Source organism: Macaca fascicularis, chromosome 20, assembly GCF_037993035.2.
Source record: "Macaca fascicularis isolate 582-1 chromosome 20, T2T-MFA8v1.1".
Classification (NCBI taxonomy): domain Eukaryota; kingdom Metazoa; phylum Chordata; class Mammalia; order Primates; family Cercopithecidae; genus Macaca; species Macaca fascicularis.
The window spans coordinates 52,515,599-52,542,498 of NC_088394.1; the positions used below are offsets into that span (position 1 = coordinate 52,515,599).

Genomic DNA, 26,900 nt, shown 5'->3' on the forward strand with positions numbered 1-26,900 from the left:
AAGTGAACCCGGAGCCTCTGGCGGCAGGAAGTAGAGAGGAGGTGGCCTGCCAGACCGAGCGCCATTGGGCCAATAGCTGGTGGGATGGCTGCAATAGCTGGAGCTCCCATTGGTAAACCGGGTATAGGTTCCGCCTCCTCTTGCTTTGGTGATTCCCATTGGAAACACAGTAAAGGAGGCATGCCGGGAATTGTAGTCCCCTCAGGAAAGTAGCGTCTTGATCAGTGTGGCGTGGTTCTGTACCTTGGGAGGAGATGAATGGGAAGCGGCCAGCGGAGCCTGGCCCAGCCCGGGTGGGAAAAAAGGGAAAGAAGGAGGTGATGGCGGAGTTTTCGGACGCTGTTATGGAAGAAACCTTGAAAAAGCAGGTGGCTGAGGCCTGGAGCCGCAGGACGCCGTTCAGTCACGGTAACCGGGTGCTCTCAGGGAGGGGCCGCCACGCAGGGATCTGGGGACCTCTGAAAAAGCCCTGGGACTCGCGCGCAGCCCTGGGTAGCGGGGCCGCCAGGGAAGACGCTCTTGGAGGACTTTGACCACCTTGTATCCTCCTGCCTCGGCTGCTGCTCCCTTTCACTCCAAATTCGGTTTGAATTTAGAAATGTGAGAAAAGGGAGAAATGGAGGCCGGAGAGTTTTGGGAAGCAGAGGGTATGCAAGTGATAGTTGCATTCTGGAGTCACAGATTACTGAGTTAGAATCCTCTCCCCTGATTGCGCGTCGCCGGGCAATGGAATTAACCTTATTGAACTTCAGTTGCTTCCTAAGTAAAATGGGATAGTTCATAGTATTTACGTCAGAAAGTCTGTGAATGGGAGCAATACACTAATGCTTGCAAGCTTCAGTAAATGTTTCCCTGAGTAAGGCCCAATACACATCTGGACAAATACGGGAGTAGCTGATGTCATTTCTCCTGCAAGGGCGTTGCTCGGCTGTCCCAGGAGAGTCTAGCCAGGGCATTTGTGGCGAGCTGCCAGCTCGGCTCCCTAGTGTACTCGTCTCTACGCGCCTGTAGTTTGACTCCATGTTGTATGAAAATAAACGCGCGTTGACCAAGGAAAGGAGCCTACGTTGAACGATTCCAGCCTCAGTTTTAAATATCACCTTATGTGTTCAGAGCTCTGCTTCATGCGCCAGGCATCCCCTTCTAGAGTTTGCCGTAATTTCTCTTTCGTTGTCAAGTGCTTTGAAGAGGTGAGTCCTGGGTAGGCTGGATGCCTATAGAAAACGATGGCGTAGTGTTAAAGTGCAGGCTCTGTTCTCTCAGTTTCTACATCTGTAGGATGGAGAGAGTGATAATGTCTCCCTCAGAGCTGTTGAAAAGATTAAATGAGATAATGGGCCTGGGACATGGTAGGTGGTGCTGATGATTACAGGATGGGGATCTAGCCAGCTGGAAGCAGTGGGTAAATGTTGGGGTAGAAATCAAGGAATTAGAGGCGGTTATGCCTGAATTGACCTGAATTTTTTTTTTTTTTTTTTTTTTAAGTACAGTAGGTAGTAAATGCCTCTGACAATAACTTAGGAAAAGAAAAAGCAGGGAAACTGTTGGCCAGTATTGCTACTCTCATTTAACATGCTACCCAAAGTTTGAGGGAAATGAATTAAGAATCTAAAATACATTCAATTCAATATGTAATCATTGAAACACATTTTTAAAAAAGAGTAGGAACCTTGATTTAGTGACATCACCCATCACTCATCTCAAGGACTGTGTTGTAACCATAGTATATTTAAAAAGTAGTATTTCATGGGTAAAGAAGAAAGGTCAGAGCTTATGATATTTTCCCCAAATCTTAGACTTTAAGTATTAGGTTCCCCAAAATTCATGACCATCCCCTTTCGTATTAGCGGTGCTGTGTTACTTGGGGGTCAAAAATACAAAAGGAAAAAAGCCATAGATAATATTTTCCTTCCAACAGAAGTCATTGTCATGGACATGGACCCTTTTCTTCACTGCGTGATCCCAAACTTCATCCAAAGCCAAGACTTCTTGGAAGGGCTTCAGAAGGAACTGATGAACTTGGACTTCCATGAGAAGTATAATGATTTATATAAGTTCCAGCAGGTATTTATTCCCCTGCCACATTAACTCTTCCAGCTCAGAAATTCACTGTCTCTGAAATCATTCAATACCTTTTGCCTTGAGGTTTTAGGATGGGTTTGCCTTGAAGGGTCCTTGCATTGACATTGTTAAGAGCATGCCTTCATTTAACCAAGCTTACTGAATGTTAACTATATGTTAAGTGCTGTAATTATTATATGGAAGCCTTAGACAGTGCCTGTCCTGTAAGACTTCAAAATCTAGTGTTTTAAGTGCAGGCTCTGTACTCTCAAAGACTTCTCAGTTTCCTCATCTGCAGCATGGGGAAAGTGATAATGTCTTCCCCAGGTACACAGATTTCTATGGGTCTCATGGCCTTGCCTCCTCTTGGATGTCTAGTAAGTGTCTGACTCTTGAGTCCAAAACTAAACTCCTGGTCTTCTCTAAATTTGCTCCACCTGCAGTTTCCCCATCACAGTTAATAGCAACTTGATCTTTCCAGTTGCTCAGGCCAGAAGTGATAATAGGGGTGAAGGTGATGGTGATAGAGATAGTGAAGAAACAAATTAAGCCGATGAGTGAATATGTATAAACAAAGGGATTAAGTACATGTGGGTAAGTGGTATGATGATGAAGAGAGTTGTACGTTGGGAGACAATTGCCATTTAAGATTTTGAGTTCGGGCTGGGTGCAGTGGTGCATGCCTGTAATCCCAGAACTTTTGAGAGGCCAAGGCGGGTAGATCACCTGAGGTCAGGAGTTCGAGACCAGGCTGGCCAACATGGTGAAACCCTGTCTCTACTAAAAATACAAAAATTTTCTGGGTGTGGTGGCACACACCTTTAATCCCAGCTACTTGGGAGGCTGAGGCAGGAGAATTGCTTGAACCCGAGAGGTGGAGGTTGTAGTGAGCCGAGATCACATCATTGCACTCCAGCCTAGGCAACAAGAGCAAAATTCCATCTTGAAATAAAATAAACTTTTGAGTTCATGTTTTTGTTTCAGGTGGCTTGCTATATTACAGTATGGTCTACATTGCAGTAGGGCAAAGAGTTAATATTCTTTTTTTTTTTTTTTTTTTTTTGGTGGACAGTTTAATTGGGCAGAAAAGACGATCTCTTTTTTGTTTTTTTTTTAAGGTTGGTTTTTCTACCCTGGAAGACACAGCCTAGTCTAGGTATAGAAATACAGGTCATTGGTTTCCCCAGTTTGGGGGTATATCTTTCAGTGCATGGAGGATGTCACTCTTAGAAATCCTTTGTAAACCTCAGGGACATCTGTGCTTCAAGTTGGGAAAAAAAAGAAAAAAAAAGACAAATGAAAAGGTGAAGATTTTTTTTTTTTTTTTTTTTTTTTTGCATTTTCCCATTTTATTTTATCTGGGATAAGAGAGTAAGTAACGAATTTCTCTCTCTTATTCTTCTATGCTAGAGCTGATTGGTCAGATGGATATATCCTGACCTTCCCCAGATCTTTCTGTCTTTGGGCCTTATACACATGACTGAATTAACCAGGATAAATACATGAAAGATATGACTCTTAATAATTCAGAAAGCTGAAAACTAAACTGCTTTCCATGGTAAGGTTGCACAAAACCACAGTTGCCTGCTATCGTAATTATCACACACTTGGCCTCTTGTTGTTTTAGGGCCATATGCATCTGATTACTAAAATTGAAACATCAAAATAGTTTTTACTTAATGCAATTTGGAAGATTAAAAATACTGGAAGAGGGCCCAGTACAGTGACTCACGCCTGTAATCCCAGCACTTTGGGAGGCCGAGGCAGGTGGATCACCTGAGGTTGGGAGTTCGAGACCAGCCTGACCAACATGAAGAAACCCCATCTCTACTAAAAATACAAAAAATACAGGGTGTGGTGGCACGCACCTGTAATCCCAGCTACTCAGGAGGCTGAGGCAGGAGAATCGCTTGAACCCGGGCGGTGGAGGTTGCAGTGAGCTGAGATCGCGCCACTGCACTCCAGCCTGGGTGACAAAGTGAGACTCCACCTCCAAAAAAAAAAAAAAGAAACAAAAACTGGAAGATAAAAGGCAAAATAATAAAAAGAGCCTTGGGTGATTGAAAAAAAAAGGAGCTGCCATTACTTTGGAAGTTTGGTGAAACTACTATGAATAATTTTTACTGTTAATCTCTGTTAGACAGGAACTCTTCACCCTGACAGTAGATGTAAAACCTGGTTTCATTCTCCTGCCCCTTTAATCCTCATCCATGCCCTTTTCTTTGCTTGTGGTATGAATTGACTTGATAATTGGGTCTCTGACATCTTCCAACTCCCACAACCAACTCTGTCATTAGGAGTTGCCCAATATTCTGTATTTTTTAAAGCAAGCATTATTGAGTGCATAATTTATGCCATGCTAAGTGCTTTATATTTATTCATTAAATCCTCAAAACAATCCCATTACTATACCTGTTTCACAGTTGAGGAAACTACATTAGTTTTTCTTTTTCTCTGGATCATTCCCTTCAACATAACAAAAAGAAAAAAAGCTGTTAGTTCTTATCATAAGAAAAAACAAAGTTCTTGACCTAATTTTCCCTTCTGCTACCACCCAATTGCTGTGCTTCTCTTGACAGCAGAATTTCTTATAAGAGTTGTCTGCACTGTGTCCAATTCCTCTCCTGTCAGTCTCTGGTAAGCCCATTTTAATCAGGCTTTTGCTTGTACTACTGCACTGAAACTACACTTGTCAAGGTCACCCATAACCTCCATGTTACTAAATCTGATAATCAGTTTTCAGTTCTTCCTTGGCTCATCAGCAGCATTTGACCTACTATATCACTGTTCTTGCTGGAGACATTTTTTTCACTTTACTTTCAAGTTACCATGCTCTCTTGGTTTCTCTTCTTCCTCAGTGGCCATTTCTTGTTAGCTTCCTTTGCTAGGTTTTCCTCTTCCACCTGACTTCTTAATGATAGAGTACTCTGCATCCTAATGCTTGGCCTCCTTCCCTAGGTACACAGATTTCTGTGGGTCTCATGGCTTTGCCTCCTCTTGGATATCTAATGAGTTTCTGACACTTAAGTTCAAAACTAAACTTCTGGTCTTCTCCCTCTAAATCTGCTCCACCTGCAGTTTTCCCCATCACAGTTAATAGCAGCTTGATCTTTCTGGGGGCTCAGGCCAAAAAGGAGGTCGTGCTTGATTCCTCTCTCACCTTATATCCAGTCCATCATGAAACTCTGCTATCTCCACCTTCAAAATACAGGCAATGGCCACATGACATTTTCTGTCAACAACAGATACAATAGTGGTCCCATAAAGTAACACCTATTTTTACTGTACCTTTTCTATATTTAGATATGTTTAAATACACAAATACTTCCTATTGTATTGCCTGTGGTATTCAGTAGAGTAACATGCCAGGTTGTTTGTAGCCTGGAAACAATAGGCTATACCATATAGCCTAGGTGTATAGTAAGTTCTACCATCTAGATTTATGTAAATGCACTCTATGATGTTGGAACAACGGTGAAATCACCTCACAACAAATTTCTTAGAGTGTAAATGACATGCCACTGTATATCCAGAGAAGCCCACTTCTTACTACTTTCACTGCCAAAGGCCAACACCAGGCTCAAGCTCTCTGTGTCTCCCAGGGATTATTCTATTAGTGTATCAACCATTTTCCCTTCTACTGTTGCCTGCTTAGACAGTCGCTGAAGTCATTGTATTTTTTTAAAATGTAAATGGGCCCAAGATAATTAAAAATGTGTTCCCATAAAAACTTGTACACAAATGTTCATAGCAGCTTTATAATTGCCAAAAAGTGGAAACAATTTAAGTAATGAATAAACAAAATGTGGCATACCCATAGAATGGAATACAACTCAGCCATTAAAAAGAATGACATACTGATACTACCACAACATGGATGAACCTTGAAAACATTAGGTTAAGTGGAAGAAGTCAGATGCAGAAGGCTATGTATTATATGATTCCATTTATGTGTAATGTCCAGAATAGGTAAGTGGTTGCCAGGAGCTGAGGGGAGGAGAGAAGAGGGAATGACTACCTAAATGGGCACAAGGGTTTCTTTTTGGAGTGCTAAAAAGTTCTGAAATTAGGAAGTGCTGATGATTGCCCAACATTGTGAATATACTAAAATCCAGTGAATTATACACTTTCAAGAAATTGAAATTATGTGGATTATTATGTGTTAGGCAGATATTATCTTTAAAATTGTTATTTCTCAAAAACTCCAATGACTCTGGTTTTTTTTTTTTTTTTTTTTTCTTTGCTTCAGGAATCATCAGGTGAAGCCTCTCATTTCTTTTCTTTTTTTTGTTTTTGAGGCGGAGTCTCGCTTTGTCGCCTAGGCTGCAGTGCAGTGGCCGATCTCAGTGCACTGCAAGCTCCGCCTCCTGGGTTTACACCATTCTCCTGCCTCAGCCTCCCAAGTAGCTGGGACTTCAGGCGCCCGCCACCTCGCCCGGCTAGCTTTTTGTATTTTTTAGTAGAGACGGGGTTTCACCGTGTTAGCCAGGATGGTCTCGATCTCCTGACCTCGTGATCCGCCCGTCTCGGCCTCCCAAAGTGCTGAGATTACAGGCTTGAGCCACCGCGCCCGGCTGCCTCTCATTTCTTTAAGTCAAAGCCAAAGTACTTAAAATGGCTTTAAGTCCCTTATTACTCTTTTTTTTTTTTTTTTGGACGGAGTTTTGCTCTTGTTGCCCAGGCTGGAGTGCAATGGCGAGATCTCGGCTCACTGCAACTTCCGCCTCCAGGTTAAAATGATTCTCCTGCCTCAACCTCCTGAGTAGCTGGGATTACAGGCATGCGCCACTACGCCCAGCTAATTTTTGTATTTTTAGTAGGGACGGGGTTTCACCCTGTTGGTCGGGCTGGTCTCAAAGTCCTGACCCACCCACCTTGGCCTCCCAAAGTCCTGGGATTACAGGCGTGAGCCACGGCACCTAGCCCCACTATTGCCTTTTTGGCCTCATCTACTACTGCCCTCCCTCTCCATCTCTGCTCTTGCAATAGCTTGAATAGGCCAGGCATGCTTCATGCTCAGGGCCTTGAATGCTTTGTGCCTTGATATTCCCTTGCCACACTTTCCAGCCTCCTTCAAGTCTTTGTTTCACCTCCCTGAAGTCTACCTTGGCCAACCTATTTATAATTGCAAACCACTCTCCAGGCTGAGCACTCCCCATTCTTCTTTCCCTGGGTTTCTTTTTTTCCCTTATGCACTTCTCACCATCTTTATACTAATCTGCTTTTTGTGTCTGTTGTCTATCTCCCTCAACAGGTGTAGAAAGTAGACTATAAAAACTTAAGTATTTGTTTAATGAATAAACCCAGAGAGTAATAACTTGGCAAGTCACAGACCCATCCAATGGAGGGGCCCTGTATTAAACCTAAGCAGCCTGGCTTCAGAGTCGGGGCTCTTAATGACAATGCTAGGACCAGAACACTCACTAAACAGCTCTCCTTTGTGTGTCTCTTATGTGAAGGAAATCCCTTTTTTTCTCTCTTTTCATGATCAAGTCTGATGATTTGAAGAAGAGAAGAGAGCCTCACATCTCTGCTTTAAGGTAAACAATCATATTTGTTGGGTACTAAATATGTGCCAGGCAGAGTAGTAAGTGCTTTAAATGTTACAATATTGTGTATGTCATATAATTCTTGTTGACATTGTTAACCCACTTTGTAGAGGAGGAAGGAGACCAAGAAATTGAGTTTACATAGCTTAAAATTAAGGGAGCTAGCATACAAACCTAAGTCCGTCTGATTCCAAGACCCAAGTTCTGAGTGATAAAATGCTCAATCTTGTTAGTAATCAAGGAAACAGAAGTTAACACTGGAGATACCATTTTTCACACATTGGGTTGGTAAGTATTAAAAATAAAAACTCTAGTGTTGACAGATATAGATAGATACCTTTATACACTGCTGCAGTCTTTCTTAGAAGATGGTTTTATTTATTTTTTTATTTTTTATTTTTGAGATGGAGTCTCGCTCTGTCGCCCAGGCTGGAGTGCAGTGGCCGGATCTCAGCTCACTGCAGGCTCCGCCTCCCGGGTTTATGCCATTCTCCTGCCTCAGCCTCCCGAGCAGCTGGGACTACAGGCGCCCGCCACCTCGCCCAGCTAGTTTTTTTTTTTTTTTAGTAGCGACGGGGTTTCACCGTGTTAGCCAGGATGGTCTCCATCTCCTGACCTCGTGATCCACCTGTCTCAGCCTCCCAAAGTGCTGGGATTACAGGCTTGAGCCACCGCGCCCGGCCAGAAGATGGTTTTAAAAGATGTATCAGAACCCTTACAAGTATGCATATCTTTTTGTAGAATAATTTCACTTATAAGAATTTATCCTGAGGGCCGGGTGCGGTGTCTCCCGCCTGTAATCCCAGCACTCTGGGAGGCCGAGGCGGGTAGATCACCTGAGGTCGGGAGTTCGAGACCAGCCTGACCAACATGGAGAAACCCCATCTCTACTAAAAACAAAATTAGCTGGGTATGGTGGCACACGCCTGTAATCCCAGCTACTCGGGAGGCTGAGGCAGGAGAATTGCTTGAACCCAGGAGGCGGAGGTTGGGCTGAGCCATTGCACTACAGCCTGGGCAACAACAGCGAGACTCCATCTCAAAAAAAAAAAAAAAAAAGGAATTATCCTGAGAAAATAAGGATATGCTCAAAGATTCCATACAAGATTATTTATTGTAATATTGTTTATAATATTGAAAAATTATATACAAATTTTATGGCCCATGGAGATTTAAACATAATAGTACAAAACATAAAGTGGAAACTCTACAACCATTAAATATGATACATACGAGTTTTGACACACGAATGTGGTAGTTATCTATTTTCTCAATTCTAAGAAACTTTTAACATTTTAACACCTCTGGGATCTAGTGTCTCACACAATCACTTTTGTGTCCTACTTTAATTGACAGCATTTTTTTTCTTAGTAATATATAAAATAATGATACTTAACACATTTTTGTCAAGAGAAAAAAAATAATACACACAATTTGATGCTTTGTTGTTTTTTCTGACCAGTGGATTCACATCACACGATCTTATTTTAAAAAGAGATACACACACCTACATTTGGGTGTCTGTGTGTACAAAGTAAAAGATTTGGAAAAATAGAGTATTTAACTCTTGCTAGTAGGAATACAGATTTTTTTAACAGTTTTTTGCTTACATGGGATTTTTTCCTAGTTTCTATAATAAGTATATGTTGCTTTGTAATAGCTGTTTTTCATCTATATGATACAAATTATTCTCATTATATATTTTTTTCTCTGCAATACTTCCATGTATTATAGGCAGCTTGCACAGTTTATTCTAAATCCTGAAGTATTGCTTGTGTGTTAACTGTAACACATTATGTTTCATATTTACTTAGATTTTTTTCCCCCTAAAGAAAGATTATCATGCATTAAGGCGTTATCTCCTTAGTTCACAACACCCCTCTGCTAAGCATTTCATGTGGGACTGAGTTACATTCCACACCGAAGGCTTACAGCCAGATGGTGAGCAAGCTGCAACTCCTTAATCATTACAGAGAGCTGATCTTTTTATTTCCCACTTGGGTTCTGTGAGTTCCTTCATGAATACAATTAACAAATGCTAACAATGACAGAAAATAAGCCCGACCTTGTGACACTTTCATAGTAGAGTAGAAGAGCTTTTTCTGGAATTTGTGAAAGCTGATGTTACCAGTAAAGGATTTAAGACTATTAGTTGCTTAAAGTATCACGACTTGAAGAAATACTTCTCACTCACATTATCTGAAGCCTGGTTCAGCAGTTTGCTATCCTGACCCATTTTATATGATTTGCAACTCTGCCTTTAAAAGTTATATGGACTGACTGAGCACAATTATTTTATGGAATGTTCTTTAAGCTTGTTCACAGCTGATAATGGAATTTTTTGGTTTGAGTAGTATATAATACAAAAAGGTATTTCATAATGAAACCTTAGAGATCAACCTGGAGATTTGATATTTAGTTATAAACAGGACAGTTCTATTTTATGGGAATTTCAGTTATGTGCATTTGGAGTAGGATGATCCAAAAAAATATTAAGTATCTTTGTAAGCGTAATTTGAACTAATGTAAATCTTTTAAAAATGTTTTTAATTCCTCAAGGTTAGTAATAATTCATAATTTCAAAGTTGATTGGTTGAGTGAGTTATAAATTGTGTTAAGAGATTTCTACATGGAGAGCCAGTTTAGCTGGTAAATGGAAGCGTTCACCATTTTCTATTGGTATCCTGTTAGCATCAGAACTTCTATGAAAAATTATACTCATTATTATGCATTTAATTCAACACTCATCATTATTGCCATTTAAAGTTGTTTTAATCTTCTAAAACAGTGCCACCCAAGTGTTCATTAAATGGTGGTACCAGTATTAGTGCTTGTGATTTATAATAAATGTATATTTGGTCTTGGTCTCTATTCCTGGCACAGACCTCTCTGACCTTCTGCAAGGGAAGAGGGGTTGGAGGTTGAGTCAATCACCAATAGCCAGTCACCTAATCAATGATTCCTTCGTAATGAAGCCTCCATCAAAAACCCTAACCAAAGGAGTTCAGGATTGCTGAACCCATGGAAGTGCTGGGAGGGTGGTGTACCTGGGGAGGACATGGTGTGGAAACTCCACACCCCTTCCGCATACCTCACCCTATACGTCCCTTCTGTCTGACTGTTTCTCAGTTGTATCCTTTTATAATAAACTGGTAATCTAGTAAACAAACTTATTCTGAGTTCTGTGAGCTATTCTAGCAAATTATCAAACCTAAGGAGGCAGTAATGTGAACCTCCAGTTTATAACTGTTTGGTTAGAAGCATATGGGTCACAACTTGAACTTGTAATCAGTATCTGAAGTGGGGTTGGGGGAGGGGGCACACTGGGGGCAGTCTCATGGGACTAAGCCCTTAACCTTTATTAACCCCTGGTAGAAAGTGTCAGAATTGAATTGAATTTTAAGACACTCAGCTGGTGTCAGAGAATTGGACAGTGTAGGGAGATAAGCCCACACATTTGGCATTGGAAGTGAAGTAAAGTGTGTAAAGAAAAACAGTTGAGGCCAGGTGCAGTGGTTCACGCCTGTAATCCCAGCACTTTCGGAGGCAGAGCCATGCGGATCACTTGAGGTCAGGAGTTGGAGACCAGCCTGGCCAACATGGGCAAAACCCCATCTCTACTAAAAATATAAAAATTAGCCAGGCGTGGTGGTGCACGCCTGTAGTCCCAGCTACTCGGGAGACTGAGGCAGGAAAATCGCTTGAACCCAGGAGGCAGAGGTTGCAATGAGCCGAGATCATACCACTGTACCCCAACCTGGGCAACAGAGCAGGACTCTATCTCAAAAAAAAAAAAGAAGAAGAAAGAAAAGAAAATATAAACAGTTGAGCTTTCCATTTTAGTGCTGAAAAACTTGTCTGAAAACCAGTAACTTGGACTAGAACATTGGTGTGATGGGTTGTTATGACAAAGGCCAAACTGCTGCCTTGATAGGGCATACTTTAAATTTAGGAGAAAGAAAATACTGAGAAAACATGAACCATTAGAACAAAAACTAACAAAAACAATGTAGATAGAGATTTACATTTATTTTTCTGGGAACATTAGACTTAAACTATGCAAATTTGAACTGAGAAACATTTCTCAGAATGTCTCAGATGTGATCTGAGAATGGATCTCTTGAATACAATGTGATCTCCAGGAAAGAAAAGTTGTGGCCTAGATCCAAATCGTTGTGGCCTAGATCCCACACTGTGGCATAACAAATTATCTTTTGTTTACATTTCTAGGAAAATTCTGTTTGAAGATTTCCGGTCCTGGCTTTCTGATATTTCTAAAATTGACCTGGAATCAACCATTGACATGTCCTGTGCTAAATATGAATTCACCGGTAAGGAAGATAAAGACCTGGTGTCTATAAGATTTAAAGGCTTTAATTCAACATGAATGGAGAGATGGTATCTGTGCACCAAAACATTCAACTGAATGTCCCTGCAAAGCATCCGGATCTTCCTGATGAAGACCCAGTTCATAGACAGAAATACCTACCTTATTGGAAGGCATAAGCAGTGGTTGTCTTTCAGAATATGATGAAAGCTACTGACCATATTTTCAGCAAAATCCCCATGACATACATACACACCAACTGTACATAAAATATCAAGAAATTCAGAGTGATATATAAACTCTATTCTTAGACTTCCTAAGGAACAACCATCTCCTTCAATGCTATTTTCCCTTCTCTTTTTTATTTTGAAGGCAATAAGTGAAAGCATTCTTAAAGGAAAAAAAAAAATCAATATTGTAGGTATATAGTGTAAAACCATGATAGCCTTCTTTACCTTCTCCCTGCTCCCTCTTCTCTTCAGAGGTACCCATTGTCACCAGTTTGGGGTGCATCCTTCCATTTCCCTTTCTGAGCATATAAATGTTTTTTTTTTTTTTTTTTTGGATACAAGCTTGGTTTTTCACCCAGAAGGAAAAGGTTTTTTTCTTTTTTAAATTTTACTAAATAAAATAATCATTTGAGTGTGCTCTCATACACTGTCCTGGAAGTATAGATGGCTCACAACTTTTAGAGGATGACTTGGTGATACATAGGATCATAGGATATCTTCATTTACTGCCATGTTTTCTTTTTTGTTTTGTTTTTTGTTTTTTTCGTTTGTTGGTTTGTTTTGAGACAGAGTCTCCCTCTGTCACCCAGGCTGAAGTACAGTGGCACGATCTCAGCCCACTGCATCCTCCACCTCCCGGGTTCAAGTGATTCTCCTGCCTCAGCCTCCTACGTAGCTGGGATTACAGGCATATGCCACAACGCCTGGCTAATTTTTGTATTTTTAGTAGAGATGGGAGTTCTACCAGTTGACTAGGCTGGTCTTGAACTCCTGACCTCAAGTGATCCACCTGCCTTGCCCTCCCAAAGTACTGGGATTACATGTGTGAGCCACCATACCCAGCCAGTATCTTTTTTTTTTTTTTTTTACTTTGAAGTAATTTCAGACTTGCAGAAAAGTGGCAAGCATAGTACAAATAATTTATTTTTTCCTGTTTTACTTGAGAGTAAGTTGTTGGCATGATGTTCTATGACCCCTGAATACTTCAGTAATTTCTACAAGGACATTCTCCTACATGATAATCATAAACCATCAGAATCAGGAAATTAATGTTGATGCCTTATTCAACATCAATGGATTATCTAATCCCCAGGCTCCATGCAGGCTTCATTATTTGGTCCTTTATAGCAAAAAGACCCAGTCCAGGATTGCATGTTGCATTTAGTTATAATATTGTCTCTCCAGCGTCCCTCAATCTAGAACAGCCCTTCCATCTTTCCTGGACTTTCATGATCTTTATGCTTTAGAAGACTTACAGATGAGTTATTTTGGAAAACTTTCCTCGGTTTGGGATTGTCTGGTGTTTTCTCATGATTAGATTCAGGCCATATGTTTTTGGCAGGATTACACAATTGATACTGTGTTCTCACTGTATCAGGTGGTGCATGGTTTCAGTGTGTCACATGATTAGTGATATTAACTGTGATCACTTGATTAACGTGGTGGCTGACATCAGGTTTTTCCACTGTTCTTTTTCTCTATCGGTATGTATTTTGTGGGGAGATACTTTAAGATTATGTAAATATCCCATTTCTCATCAAATTTTGATTTGCTTATTTTAGCATTCTCTGATGTTTCTTGCTAAATTATTACCATGAAGGTTGCCAGATGGTGATTTTATAACAATAATTTCTCTACATTTATTGTCATTCCACTCTAGAGAAGACATTTCTCCTGATATATTTATTCATTCATTTGTTTATATTGGTATGGATTTATGGATTGCTATTTGTGTAATGAGCATGTTATCAGTTACTGTCATTATATTGATGCTCATACTGTCCCTGATTTATCAAGGAGAACCCCTTCAAACTGACTTCTGTGTCCTTTTGCTATGTCCCCATCATTCTTTTTTTTTTTTTTTCTTACTTTCTGCAAAACAAGATTTTCCATGCCAAGGTCCTAGAATGACCTGGAGTTGGCCATTCTTCCAAAGAATCCTGGTTCTTTTTAGTGAAGAATGATACTTAACAATCAAGATCTGGACTCTTAAGTGTCTTTGCTATTAGGGTGTCACTGCTCCCAGACCCTTTCAGCGTGAAGAAGTGGTGAATATCTGTATGCATGTACATACACACATGGATGCACACACATACATTTACATTTGGAGTGTATTTCTTTTTTTTTTTTTTTTTTTAGACTGGGTCTCGCTCTGTTGCCCAGGCTGGAATACAGTGGTGTGATCTTGGCTCACTGCAACCTCTGCCTCCCGGGTTCAAGCGATTCTCCTACCTCAGCCTCCTGAGTAGCTGGGATTGCAGGCATGTACTACCATGCCCTGCTAATTTTTGCATTTTTAGTAGAGATGGGGTTTTGCCATGTTGGCCAAGCTGGTCTCCAACCCCTGACCTCAGATGATCCACCTGCCTTGGCCTCCCAAAGTGCTGGGATCACAGGCGTGAGCCACCAGCATGCCCGGCCTATATTTCTATATACAGATCTATAAAACTATAGATATAGGAAACTGAATTCACGTCGATTCTTCAAGTTCCAATTGAACACCACAGGATTCATTCTAGATTTCTGCATTTCCATATTTGTAACTCCATTCTTGAGCAGTGAAAAACCTGGCTCCCATTATCTTCAATGTATTTATTCATTTATTGCAACAATTCCTCCACGTGTAATTGGTTGCAGTTCACCATAGCCTTCCCTCCCTCTCAGCCTGCACAGATGCCTATCTTGCTAGCCCCACGACATGGCTTTTAGAAGTTTCCCTCATGAAATTAATGGGAACAAGTGCAAAAGATCCATGTACAATAATGTTCATTAAATTAGTCTTTATAATAGCTAAGAAACAGAAACAACTTAATTAACAATAGGAAATCTATTAAAGGGGGGAAGGAGGTAAGTTCATAATCCATATAGTGGAATAACTACAGCCATTAAAAGTGATGCCAAGTGTGTATATTGACAGGGAAAGATACTTGCCATGTAATTTAAAAAGCAGGCCACAGATAGCCACTGCTGGATGCTACTCTTTTAAAAAAGTAAATACATATATGCAGGAAAAATACTGGAAGATTATATGTAAAAATATTGTTCATGGTTATATCTGGATCTATCTAATTATGTGCTCTTTAGAGTTTTTAGAATTTTCTGTATTGACTTATTTGTTTACTTATAAAAGAGGAGAATTGTCATTTTAAAGCTGGAAGACCTTTAAAGCTGGAGCGGACATTACAGTTGAATGTCAGATGGACTGATATTAAATGCACAGTCAGGTGTCAGCTGGTCACTGTCTGCAGGGATCTAAGGTGTGCATTAAACTATTGCAGATGCCCTGCTGTGCCATGATGATGAGCTGGAAGGGCGCCGGATCGCCTTCATCCTATACCTGGTTCCTCCCTGGGACAGGAGCCTGGGTGGTACCCTGGACCTGTACAGCATTGATGGTAAGATAAGTATAAGTGCATGCACTTCACCACCAGTGGCCACTTCTGAGTTAAAGCTGAGTTGATTCAGTATCATGTTCTTATCTACAATGTCTGTACTCCTCAAAGGAAGTGGAAGCTATTTATTATAGTGACTACCTCAAGGGGAATAAATGCCAGCCCTGACAACCACCTCTTTAAGTTAGATTTGAAAATGACTCCAGAGATCAATTAGAATCCATTTAAGATGAGAAACAGTCAGACTGAGCTTCTGAATACTGATTGTGGAAGGGTAGAGTACATACAAAGCTGCCTGTGGCTATGAATCTGCCAGGACCAGTCCATTTGACAGAAAGTCAAGGTTTTTTTGAATGTCTAGCACCAGAAGTTGACTCCAGGAAACTTTGAGAACTTATTCCAGCCCTTCTCAATAATAGATGGATGGTGTAGTAAGAACAGATGCCACGTAGTCAGACTTGCAAGTATGAGTGAAACAGATGGAAAGGGCAGTATTTCAGGGTCTGAAGGGCACATCAAGATGCCCTCAGAAGTTTGGAAATTGTCAAGAGTAAAATGAGGCAGCCTGGAGGTGGTTAATGGTAATGAACCACATTTATGGATGTGTTCTCTCCTGGTGCAGAACACTTTCAGCCGAAGCAGATTGTCAAGTCTCTTATCCCTTCGTGGAACAAACTGATTTTCTTTGAAGTATCTCCTGTGTCCTTTCACCAGGTAAAGATTGTAAGCCACAAATAGAGTACCAAGGATTATGCTTTTTAATCACCCATTATCCAAACATGACAGCTTCCTGTTAGACTTGTTATCCGATGTTGTTTTAATGCTTAACATGGAGGACCCTGAAATTAATGTGCATTGGCAGTAATCCCCCTTATTCTTCGTGTTGATGTGCTCCTGGGCTTGTCCTTTCAGGTGTCTGAAGTCCTGTCTGAAGAAAAGTCACGTTTGTCTATAAGTGGCTGGTTTCATGGTCCATCGTTGACTAGGCCTCCCAACTACTTTGAACCCCCCATACCTCGGAGCCCTCATATCCCACAAGATGTAAGAAGAATTGCTGATATCCTTACCTTAGGAGTTATAGCATATCATTTGTTTCTCCGATTTTAAAATTAGCTGTTCCTTTTAATGAAACTGTACCTTGAGCTTGCCCCGTCCCTTTCCACTTCTCTTTTTTTCTTCCTTTTTTTTTTTTTTTTTTTTTTTTGAGACAGAGTCTTGCTCCATTGCCCAGGCTGGAGTACAGTGGTGCGATCTTGGCTCACTATAACCTCCACCTCCTAGGTTCAAGCGATTCTCCTGCCTCAACCTCCTGAGTAGCTGGGATTACAGGCGCCCACCACCATGCCTGGCTAATTTTCGTATTTTTAGTAGAAACAGGGTTTCACCATGTTGGCCAGGCTGATCTCGAACTCCTGACCTCAAATGATCCACCCACCTTGGCCTCCCAACGTGCTGGGATTACAGGTGTGAGCCACCGCACCGGGCCTCCACTTTTCTTAAGTAAACTTTTGATAGTGTCTTTCTTTTTTTTTTTTTTTTTTTTTTTTTTTTTGAGACGGAGTCTTGCTCTGTCACCCAGGCTGGAGTGCAGTGGCCGGATCTCAGCTCACTGCAAGCTCCTCCTCTTGGGTACAAGCCATTCTCCTGCCTCAGCCTCCCGAGTAGCTGGGACTACAGGTACCCGCCACTTCGCCCGGCTAGTTTTTTGTATTTTTTAGTAGAGACAGGATTTCACCGTGTTAGCCGGGATGGTCTCGATCTCCTGACCTCGTGATCCGCCCGTCTCGGCCTCCCAAAGTGCTGGGATTCCAGGCTTGAGCCACCGCGCCTGGCCTGATAGTGTCTTTCTCAAGCAGAGTTTCCCAGTACTTTAATAGGAGAAACTTATGAAGTGAGGATTTGCATGTATTTTATTAGTGTGAAATGATGTAAGAGCAAAAGCAATAGGAATTATTAACTCACATTTTGCATCTGCTGCCTTTTCATAAGCATGAGATTTTGTATGATTGGATCAACCCTACTTATCTGGACATGGATTACCAAGTTCAAATTCAAGAAGAGTTTGAAGAAAGTTCTGAAATTCTCCTGAAGGAGTTTCTTAAGGTAGGTAGGCTTAGCGTATGTTGTTCTGAATATTTTGTTTGGCATGCAGTTTTGCTTCCTGAATGGGTGCATAGGCATCACTGGGGAGTTTTTGTTTTGTTCCTGATTAGAATGTTTATGTCATTCCCGTCTTCAAATGAAATACAGAAATGATGATAACACTAACAGTATCAGCGGTGTGCTTAGTGGGTTAAGAATCCCTTGGGTATTCCTCAGTTCTCTAGAGTCTTAAACACACACACACACACACACACACACACACACACACACACACACACACACAAGCTTCCACCCTGAAAAGGAGTTGTGTGTAGTTACCTTTCTATTCATCTAATATGGTGCTTCTTATTACTTTTAAAAATAGATTACTAATAGAGCAATATCTGTTGATGAACGTTTGACAGTGATGAGGCAGCTTGTTATAGTAGAAAGAGATTAGAAATCAGAAGACTGGCTGGGCGCAGTGACTCACGCTGTAAACCCGAGGTGGGCAGATCATCTGAGGTCAGGAGTTTAAGACCAGCCTGGCCAACATTGTGATACCCCATCTCTACTAAAAAAAAAAAAAAAAATTAGCCGGGCATGGTGGCATGTACCTGTAATCCCAGCTACTCAGAACACTGAGACAGGAGAATCACTTGAACCTAGGAGGCAGAGGTTGCAGTGAGCTGAGATTGTGCCATTGCACTCCAGCCTGGGTGATGGAGCAAGACTCCGTCTCAAAAGAAAAAAAAAGAAAAGAAATCAGAAGACCTATTCTCATGCCCTGGCTCTGGTTTTACTAACCTGGGCAGATCACTAAATCACTCTGGGTATTTATTTTGTCTTCAGTTAAACTGGGATTCATACCTGCCTTGTCTTTCTCACAGAGTTGTTGTGAAGGCCAATAAGATAACTTTTGCTGGCATGGCACTTTACAGTGGGTCCCATGGAACCATGGTCCCAAGAGCTATTCCTCCAAGAAAAAAGGTTGAGAGACTCTACATCCTGTCTCTCTCTAGGAATTTTATAGCTGACATTAGCATATTAAGATTTTGAGAAGTATTATAGTAAATAAACTGAATACCCTATTCAATTGAGTTTACCTAAACCATGCTATGGGATCTTTCCTTTTTCACACATTTATAACGGATAGGACTGCTTGGGAAACTGAATTAAACAAATAAATGGAAAGCCTCTTGTGGAGAATATTTTAATAGATTAACCAGCTTCCTTGTGTCGTACTTAACTTTCTGAATTTAAAATGGTTATTAAATTAGGGGCCTAGAGAATCTGAATTGTTATACAGAGATTGTCATGGTAATGACCTTGATTGTAATGCAGTTTAATTTTTTTATCCTCACAACATCTTGTGAATTGTATTATGGTCTGTATTATGATCCTCATTTTATAAACGCAGCAGTTTGGGAGGTTGAGCAGATTGACGTAAGGTATATAACTACTTAAGAGAATGAGCCACAGTGGCACTCAGATCTCTTGACTAAAGCAAGCCGATGATGTATCCAGTCTTCACCCTGGCTTTACCACAGCAGGAGTAGGGGATCTTGTATGAAAGGAGTGAGAGTCGGCCAGGCGCAGTGGCTCTGGCCAACTCCCAACACTTTGGGAATCCAAAGGCGATGGATCACCTGAGGGTCGGGAGTTCGAGACCAGCCTGACCAACATGGAGAAACCCCATCTCTACTAAAAATATAAAATTAGCCAGGCGTGGTGGTGCATGCCTGTAATCCCAGCTACTTGGGAGGCTGAGGCAGGAGAATCGCGTGAACCCAGGAGGTGGAGGTTGTGGTGGGCCGAGATCACGCCATTGCCCTCCAGCCTGGGCAACAAGAGCGAAACTCTGTCTCAAAAAAAAAAAAAAAAGAAAAGAAAAGAAAGGAATGACAATCAACTGCGCCTTTTAGGAATTAGCCAGATTGGTGTTTGGCAGAGCTGCTGTACCTGCCAAACCAGTGTGGGGTAATAGGGAGATCTGCTGACTGCTGCTTTATCTGCTCATTTTCTAGCCTGAGAAATTCGCAAAAGTCTGTGAGGCCTTGGAGCATGGAGATGTGGAATGGAGTAGCCGAGGTCCCCCTAACAAAAGGTAGAACCCGTCATCTGAGATATTTGCTTCTACATTCAGCACCTATAACTTTTTTTTATAACTAGTAAAATGACAAAAAGCCTAAAGGAAAAATACACTGAGGTGATGACAGGCAATTCATGAAAGAAAGTCAAATAACCAACAGGAAAAAATATACAATCATGCACCAAAGCTCACACCCAATAATAGGACACTTGCCCTAATGATGTTTTGTTCTCAGGGACATCCAGTAGCAGGATGTCCTAACCAAATCCTAAGAAAATCTCACTATTGTAATAACTTGTGCTTTAGTAAGCTGTGCCAAGATTTAGGAAGAGAGGTACAAAGCTAATGATCAGCTTTTATCCCATGAGTCATTTTACATCTGTGGCTCTGCTGAACAACTTGACATTGCTGTTTTTCAGGTTTTATGAGAAAGCTGAGGAGAGTAAGCTTCCTGAGATATTGAAGGAGTGCATGAAGTTATTTCGCTCTGAGGCACTATTCTTGCTGCTCTCCAACTTCACAGGCCTGAAGCTTCATTTCTTGGCCCCTTCGGAAGAAGAGATGAATGACAAAAAAGAGGAAGAAGCCGCTGATAGCACTGAAGAAGGGACTAGCCATAGTCCTCCTGAGCCAGAGAATAATCAGACAGCCATCAGCAACAACAGCCAACAGAACAATGACCAGACAGACCCAGAGCCAGAGGAAAATGAAACAAAGAAAGGTAAGCTGTTGTTAGGATTTGTCCTCACTTACCATTAACCATTCACCATTCAAACATGTATTCATTCAACAAACATTTACTGAGCATCTACTGTGCCCTAAGCCCTATTTCGGGAGCTGAAGAACAAAACAGACAAGGTCTGTGGTCTTTGGGAGCTTACATTCTGGTAGAAGAAGACAGAGATTATATATACAAACAACAAGAAAACGTCAAGTAATGATAAGTGCTATGCAAAACATTGTAATAGGGTTATATGACAAGAAATGACTGAGTAGGCCGGGCACCGTGGCTCACGCCTATAATCCCAGCACTTTAGGAGGCCGAGGCAGGCGGATCACCTGAGGCCAGGAGTTCGAGACCAGCCTGACCAACATGGCAAAACCCCGTCTCTACTAAAAATACAAAAAAAAAAAAAATTAGCCAGGCATAGTGGTGAACGCCTGTAATCCAAGCTACTCAGGAGGCTGCGGTGGAAGAATCACTTGAACCGGGGAGGAGGAGATTGCAGTGAGTCGAGATTGCACCATTGCACTCCAGCCTGAGCAACAGAGACTACAACTCAAAAAAAAAAAAAAAAAAAAAAAAAAAAGAACGAAAGAAAAGAAAAAGAAATGACTGAGTAGCCTCTTAAATAGGTGATCTAGAAAAGCCTCTCTGAGGAGTGCCATTTAAACTCAGATCTGAATGTAACAGCCTAAGAAAACTTGCTTGAATTTAGACAAACAAGTAGAAGGAAATTATTACAAGTAGAAGTTTAATCATCTGCAACCAATATGGAGAAGAGAGAAATACAAGAAATTTAAGAGGTAACACTCCTGTGAAAATACTGGCACCATTAACCAAGTAGCGACAAATTCAGCTTAGATGTTTCAGCACTTATTACTATGTCAGATGAGAATATCTGTCACCCAGTTTACCATTCCCTGCTTCCACTCAGATTTCTTGAAAACCCTGTGCAGTTAGGAGAGCAAAGACAAGGGGTGGATACTTGGGGAAACAAAATCAGTGGTTTGAGATGCTAACTGAAAGCAACATAACTCATTCTGTGGCCTTCCAAAACCGACTGACCAGTCACTTTGGCCACTGCAGATATTTAGAAAAACCAGACCCAGGTGGCTTTTTCTGTGCTATTTTAATACACAAGGTAGCCTTTCTTTGAAAGATTAGTTTTCCGTGTTAATTGATACTGGCATTTATGCCCAGACCCTAAGAGGAACCAGACTCAGTATCCATGGAGCCTCAGTCTCAAAGGGATTTTTTAAAAACTTTATCCACTTCTGTTTGATTTTGTTTTGTTTTTTGAGACAGGGTCTTGCACTGTCACCCAGGCTGGAGTGCAGTGGCGCAGTCACAGCTCACTGCAGCCTTGACCTGGGCTAAAGCGATCCTCCTGCCTCAGTAATCCCAGGTAGCTGGGATCACAGGCATGTGCCACCACACCCAGCTAATTTTCTTGATTTTTTTTTTTTTTTTTTTTTTGTAAAGATGGGATCTTGCCATGTTGCCCAGACTGGTCTCGAACCCCTAGACTCAAGTAATCCTCCCATCTTGTCCTGCCAAAGTGCAGGGATTATGAGCGTGAGCCATCACACCTGGCCAAAACTTGTCCAGCTCTATTCCTTTTTTGGTTTCATTTTTATGGGAACCTGCAACTTAGGATAAAATCTATATGGGCAGCCAAAAGATGCTTTATTCCATTGTTGAGCATCTACTGTATACAAGAGGCCTTGGGCCAAAGCAGAGTAGGGAATACAAAAGTGAATGAGAAACGTCACTGATTACAAAGTTTACCATCTTGAATAGAAGCTATAAATCTTGGCAAAAACTATCAAATTGCTGGGCATATGATAGCAGTGCTAAACATTGGCATAGATGGGGCACATCTAGTGAGATAACATTACAGACCTGATAACTTTAAGATGTTTTTAAAAAACTAACACGTCAATTTCAGAATGTTTAGAAAACAAGCAAAAGGAAAATAATCATCTATAAGTGGCTATATTAGCATTTGGAATATATCCTTTCACTGTTTTTTTTTTTTTTTGCTATGTAGACATATACATGTATGCACATATGGGGGGTATATTTTTACACATGTATTTTTAATGTAATAATGATTATTGATATAATGATATTAATGATATGATTTTAATATAATAAACAGAACATATATATTGTTCTGTAATCTTTTTTCCACATAATAGTTCATAAACCTCTTTCTCATCCTTTTACATCCTTTATAACGATAGAACAGGTTTATACACCCTCCTCACTTAGGAAACCCTTCCACCAAAGCAGTTTTTTGGATTTTTGTTTGTTTGTTTGTTTGAGATGGAGTCTTGCAACAGCCAGGCTGGAGTGCAGTGGTGTGATCTCGGCTCACTGCAACCTCCGCCTTCCAGGTTCAAGCAATTCTGCCTCAGCCTCCCGAGTAGCTGGGACTATAGGTGTGTACCACCACGCCCAGCTGATTTTTTGTATTTTTAGTAGAGGTGGGGTTTCACCATGTTAACCAGAATGGTCTCAATCTCCTGGCCTCCCAAAGTGCTGGGATTACAGGAGTGAGCCACCACGCCCTGCCCACCAAAGCAGTTTTACATGTATCTGCTTTCCAACATAGCATTTCTAGATTTTATTTCAAGAATGTATGCCACAACTGAAAGTTTTGAAAAACACTGTTCTCTAGTATAATTTTTAATGCCTGCAATCTATTGGATCAGATGACCTTAACCAGTCCTGTGTTGAGCATTTAGATTTTTTCCAGTTCTTCACTGTCATAACAAATGATGCAACCATTGTGTCTTCAGAATGCTTCTCAGAAGTATGGTGATACATCAAAGACTGCTCAAAATTTTAAGGCAGTTGCCAAATTGCCCTCCCCAAAACTTGTGTCAGTCTGCACTCTCACCAGCATTGTACATGATGATGATTTCATTCTTCCTAGCAAACTTGTATTTTCTTTTCCAACTTGCTTATTCTTTAGGTGAAAATGGCATTTGCCTATCATTGACTAATGGTGCATGGTTGTATATTTTTCCCTTTTTTGGTTACTTGATTTTTTTTCATGAGTTGCCTGTCATTACCTCAGTGTATTTTCCTTTGGGATTTTTGTCATTTTATCAGTTATTAAAAAAAAAAAAGTTACATATAGGAGTATTAACCTTTTTTTTTTTTCTGAGGTAGAATCTTGCTCTGTCACCCAGGCTGGAGTACAGTGGCGTGATACCAGCTCACTGCAACCTCTGCTTCCCAGGTTCAAGCGATTCTTATGCCTCAGCCTCCTAAGTAGCTGGGATTACAGGCACACGCCACCATGCCCAGCTATTATTTTCGTATTTTTTAGTAGAAACGGGGTTTTGCCATATTGGCCAGGCTGGTCTTGAACTCCTGACCTCAGGTGATCTGCCTGCCTCAGAGGAGTATTAACCTTCTGTTTAACAGGTTGTAATAGTTTATTTTTTAATTTTGTTCAGCATGGTTTAAATTTTATAAAATATTTTAGTAATCAGGTCTATCTTTGCCTTTCCTGGTTTCTACTTTAGGTAATAACATGCTGAGAAATCGCTAAGGTTAGATAAAATAATAATCATGGTTTTTTTTATATATATATTTTTTGCAACTAGACTTCTTTTCCATCTGAAATTTATTATTATAGAGAGAAATCAAACTTCAACTTTTTTTTTTTTTGTGAGATGGAGTTTTGCTCTTGTTGCCCAGGCTGGAGTGCAATGGCACAATTTCAGCTCACCACAACCTCTGCCTCCTGGGTTCAAGCAATCCTCCTGCCTTAGCCTCCCGGGTAGCTGGGATTACAGGCATGCACCACCACGCCTGGCTAATTTTATATTTGTAGTAGAGTCAGGTTTTCTCCATGTTGGTCAGGCTGGTCTCGAACTTCTGACCTCAGGTGATCCGCCTGCCTCGGCCTCCCAAAGTGCTGGGATTACAGACATAAGCCACCGTGCCCAGCCCAAAATTCAACTTTTTTACCCCAAAATAGAGCTGGTAATTTCTGACAATCTTTTATAAGGCTGGATTGGTAGAATAGCACTTCAATCAAAGGTTTGAAAGGAATGGTTTCCCTGTATTGCTGTATCATTCCTAATTATCATTCCCTTACAATCTAACAGTTCTATCAAGGTTATTTTTTAAAGTTGCTCATCCTTCTTTTTTCTTCCTTCTTAGAATCAAGTGTCCCCACATGCCAAGGGGAACTGAGGCGTTGGAAGACTGGTCACTACACTTTAATTCATGACCATAGCAAGGCTGAATTTGCCCTAGACTTAATTCTCTACTGTGGCTGTGAAGGTAAGAGAGTGGAAAGCAAGCAGTGAATTATTCCCCATAGGAGGGGCAGTCTCTTCTGAGGGACCCTTTCCAGCTGAACCAATTCATAAGTAATTTGCCTAGTTCAGAATCTCAGATCACGGGATCTCAAAGTCGAAGGGATTTTAGGGGTCATGAGTTCCAGTCTCCCAGTTCAAAATAGGATTTATATCTGTGACTAGGGAATGGGGAGATGGACCATGCCATAATTTTCCCTTAAGTGTGCTCCCAGATCTATAGATTTTATGTAATTGCCTTTCTGGGAAAATATTTAGCATTTAATTCTCTCTTAATTTTCTTATTCAAAGTTTTTTGAAATAAGTCTGCATTTCAGTTCAACTGTCTCAGGAAATTAGGCATTTAGGGGAAGGGAATCCATGACAAACTAGATGATAATAAGTTCAAGCTCATAAGTCATAGAACCAGTTACTGCTGAACTCCCAGATTGCCCACTGTTAAGCAGCATGGGGTCAGTGATTTAAACAGATGATGCAACTCTTGCAATGAGGGCTTTCTGAATGCTATTTGTTTTTCTCTTGTAAGGCTGGGAGCCAGAATATGGTGGTTTTACTTCTTACATTGCCAAAGGTGAAGATGAAGAGGTAAGTTTCTTCTGATAGCAAACTATCCTTTTTAGTTATTCAGAATGCTTTCATTTTTCAAAGACCCAATTTTTATGACCTTTTACCAATATCTTTAGCTAATAAATCTGTTGGTCTGCCAGGCAATGGTTCTAATTTCTAGTAGAAAATACTCAACATGGAATAAAGATGCTAAAGGATACTCAGTAAGTATTTATTTTACCCTCCTGAGAAATTCCAAATTAAGAGCCTTGTGCATTGCCACAAATCTTACAATGTATAAGAAATAAATATAATAGGTAAGTACCTTTCTAGTTATATGCTGGAATAGGGCTTGTTGGAAAATGGCTTGACAGCCACCCCTAGTAAAGGTTCATTCAGAGGACCCCTCTATCCCCAGATTAAGTGCTTGGTATGGAAACCATCTGTTCCATGGTTAATCATCCAAGAGTTGAGAATAAGTTCTATGTTCTGATGTGTCATTGTATTTTTCTTTTTCAGCTGCTAACAGTGAATCCAGAAAACAATTCTTTGGCATTGGTCTACAGAGATAGAGAGACTCTGAAATTTGTCAAGTATATTAACCACCGAAGCCTGGAACAAAAGAAAACCTTCCCAAACAGAACAGGTTTCTGGGACTTTTCATTCATATATTATGAATGACAGCACTGGACAAAGCTGAACAAAAATGTGACCCTTCGTCAGTACTGGGAAGTCTGGAAGAGCTAAGCATGGAGTCAAGGAGAGCTACATGGTAGCTTGCCTGACAGTGTTCTTAAAACTGGTTGTCTTTTACTAGGACTCATAATGACTGTCCTCAACCAAGACCTTGAGCTTGGAGCTACATACTTATCTCTTGATTTAAAAAAAAAAAAAAAAAAAAGTTGGCTTTTTTAAAACATTGAGTCCTTCTTTTTCCATATTGGCTTCTTCAGTGAATTTTTAACTTCAATCTTTTTTTTTATTGAGGTAAAATATTTATAACATAAAATTGACCAGCTTACCCATTTTTAAATATGCAATTCAGTGGATTAAGTACATTCCCCTTGTCCAGCCATCACCATCATCCATCACCAGAACTTTTCCATCTTCCCAAATTCTGTGCCCATTGAACAATAACTCCCCACCCCCCTTCCCCTAGCAACAGCCATACTTTTTGTCTCTGTCATCAACTTCACTACTCATATTTCTCATATAAGTGGAATCATTCAGTATTTGTCCTTTTGTAACTGGTTTCACTTAGCATAAAGTCTTTATGATTCATCCATGTTTCCAGCGTTTCGGTTTTTTTAGAAAAACTCGTAAGTTATTGCAGCCAGGCATGGTGGCTCATGCCTGTGATCCCAGCACTTTGGGAGGCCAAGGCAGGCGGATCACCTGAGGTCGGGAGTTCAAGACCATCCTGACCAACATGAAGAAATCCCGTCTCTACTAAAAATACAAAATTAGCTGGGGTTGGTGGCACATTCCTGTAATCCCAGCGACTCAGAAGACTGGGGCAGGAGAATTGCTTGAACCCAGGAGGCAGAGGTTGCAGTG

At 40.8% G+C, this 26,900-nt stretch overlaps 1 protein-coding gene across 1 annotated transcript; it reads left to right on the top strand.

The window, feature by feature from the left end:
- Positions 1-223: 223 nt before the first annotated feature.
- OGFOD1 (2-oxoglutarate and iron dependent oxygenase domain containing 1) lies at positions 224-26,624 on the top strand. Its single transcript, XM_005591967.4, has 13 exons — positions 224-408; positions 1,919-2,064; positions 7,555-7,601; positions 11,841-11,941; positions 15,446-15,562; positions 16,182-16,273; positions 16,472-16,600; positions 17,549-17,662; positions 19,669-19,748; positions 20,153-20,454; positions 24,640-24,762; positions 25,324-25,382; positions 25,863-26,624. The coding sequence occupies exons 1-13, from the start codon at positions 255-257 to the stop codon at positions 26,022-26,024; spliced, it is 1,626 nt and encodes a 541-aa protein (XP_005592024.2). The 5' UTR covers positions 224-254; the 3' UTR covers positions 26,025-26,624.
- The last annotated feature ends 276 nt before the right edge of the window (positions 26,625-26,900 follow it).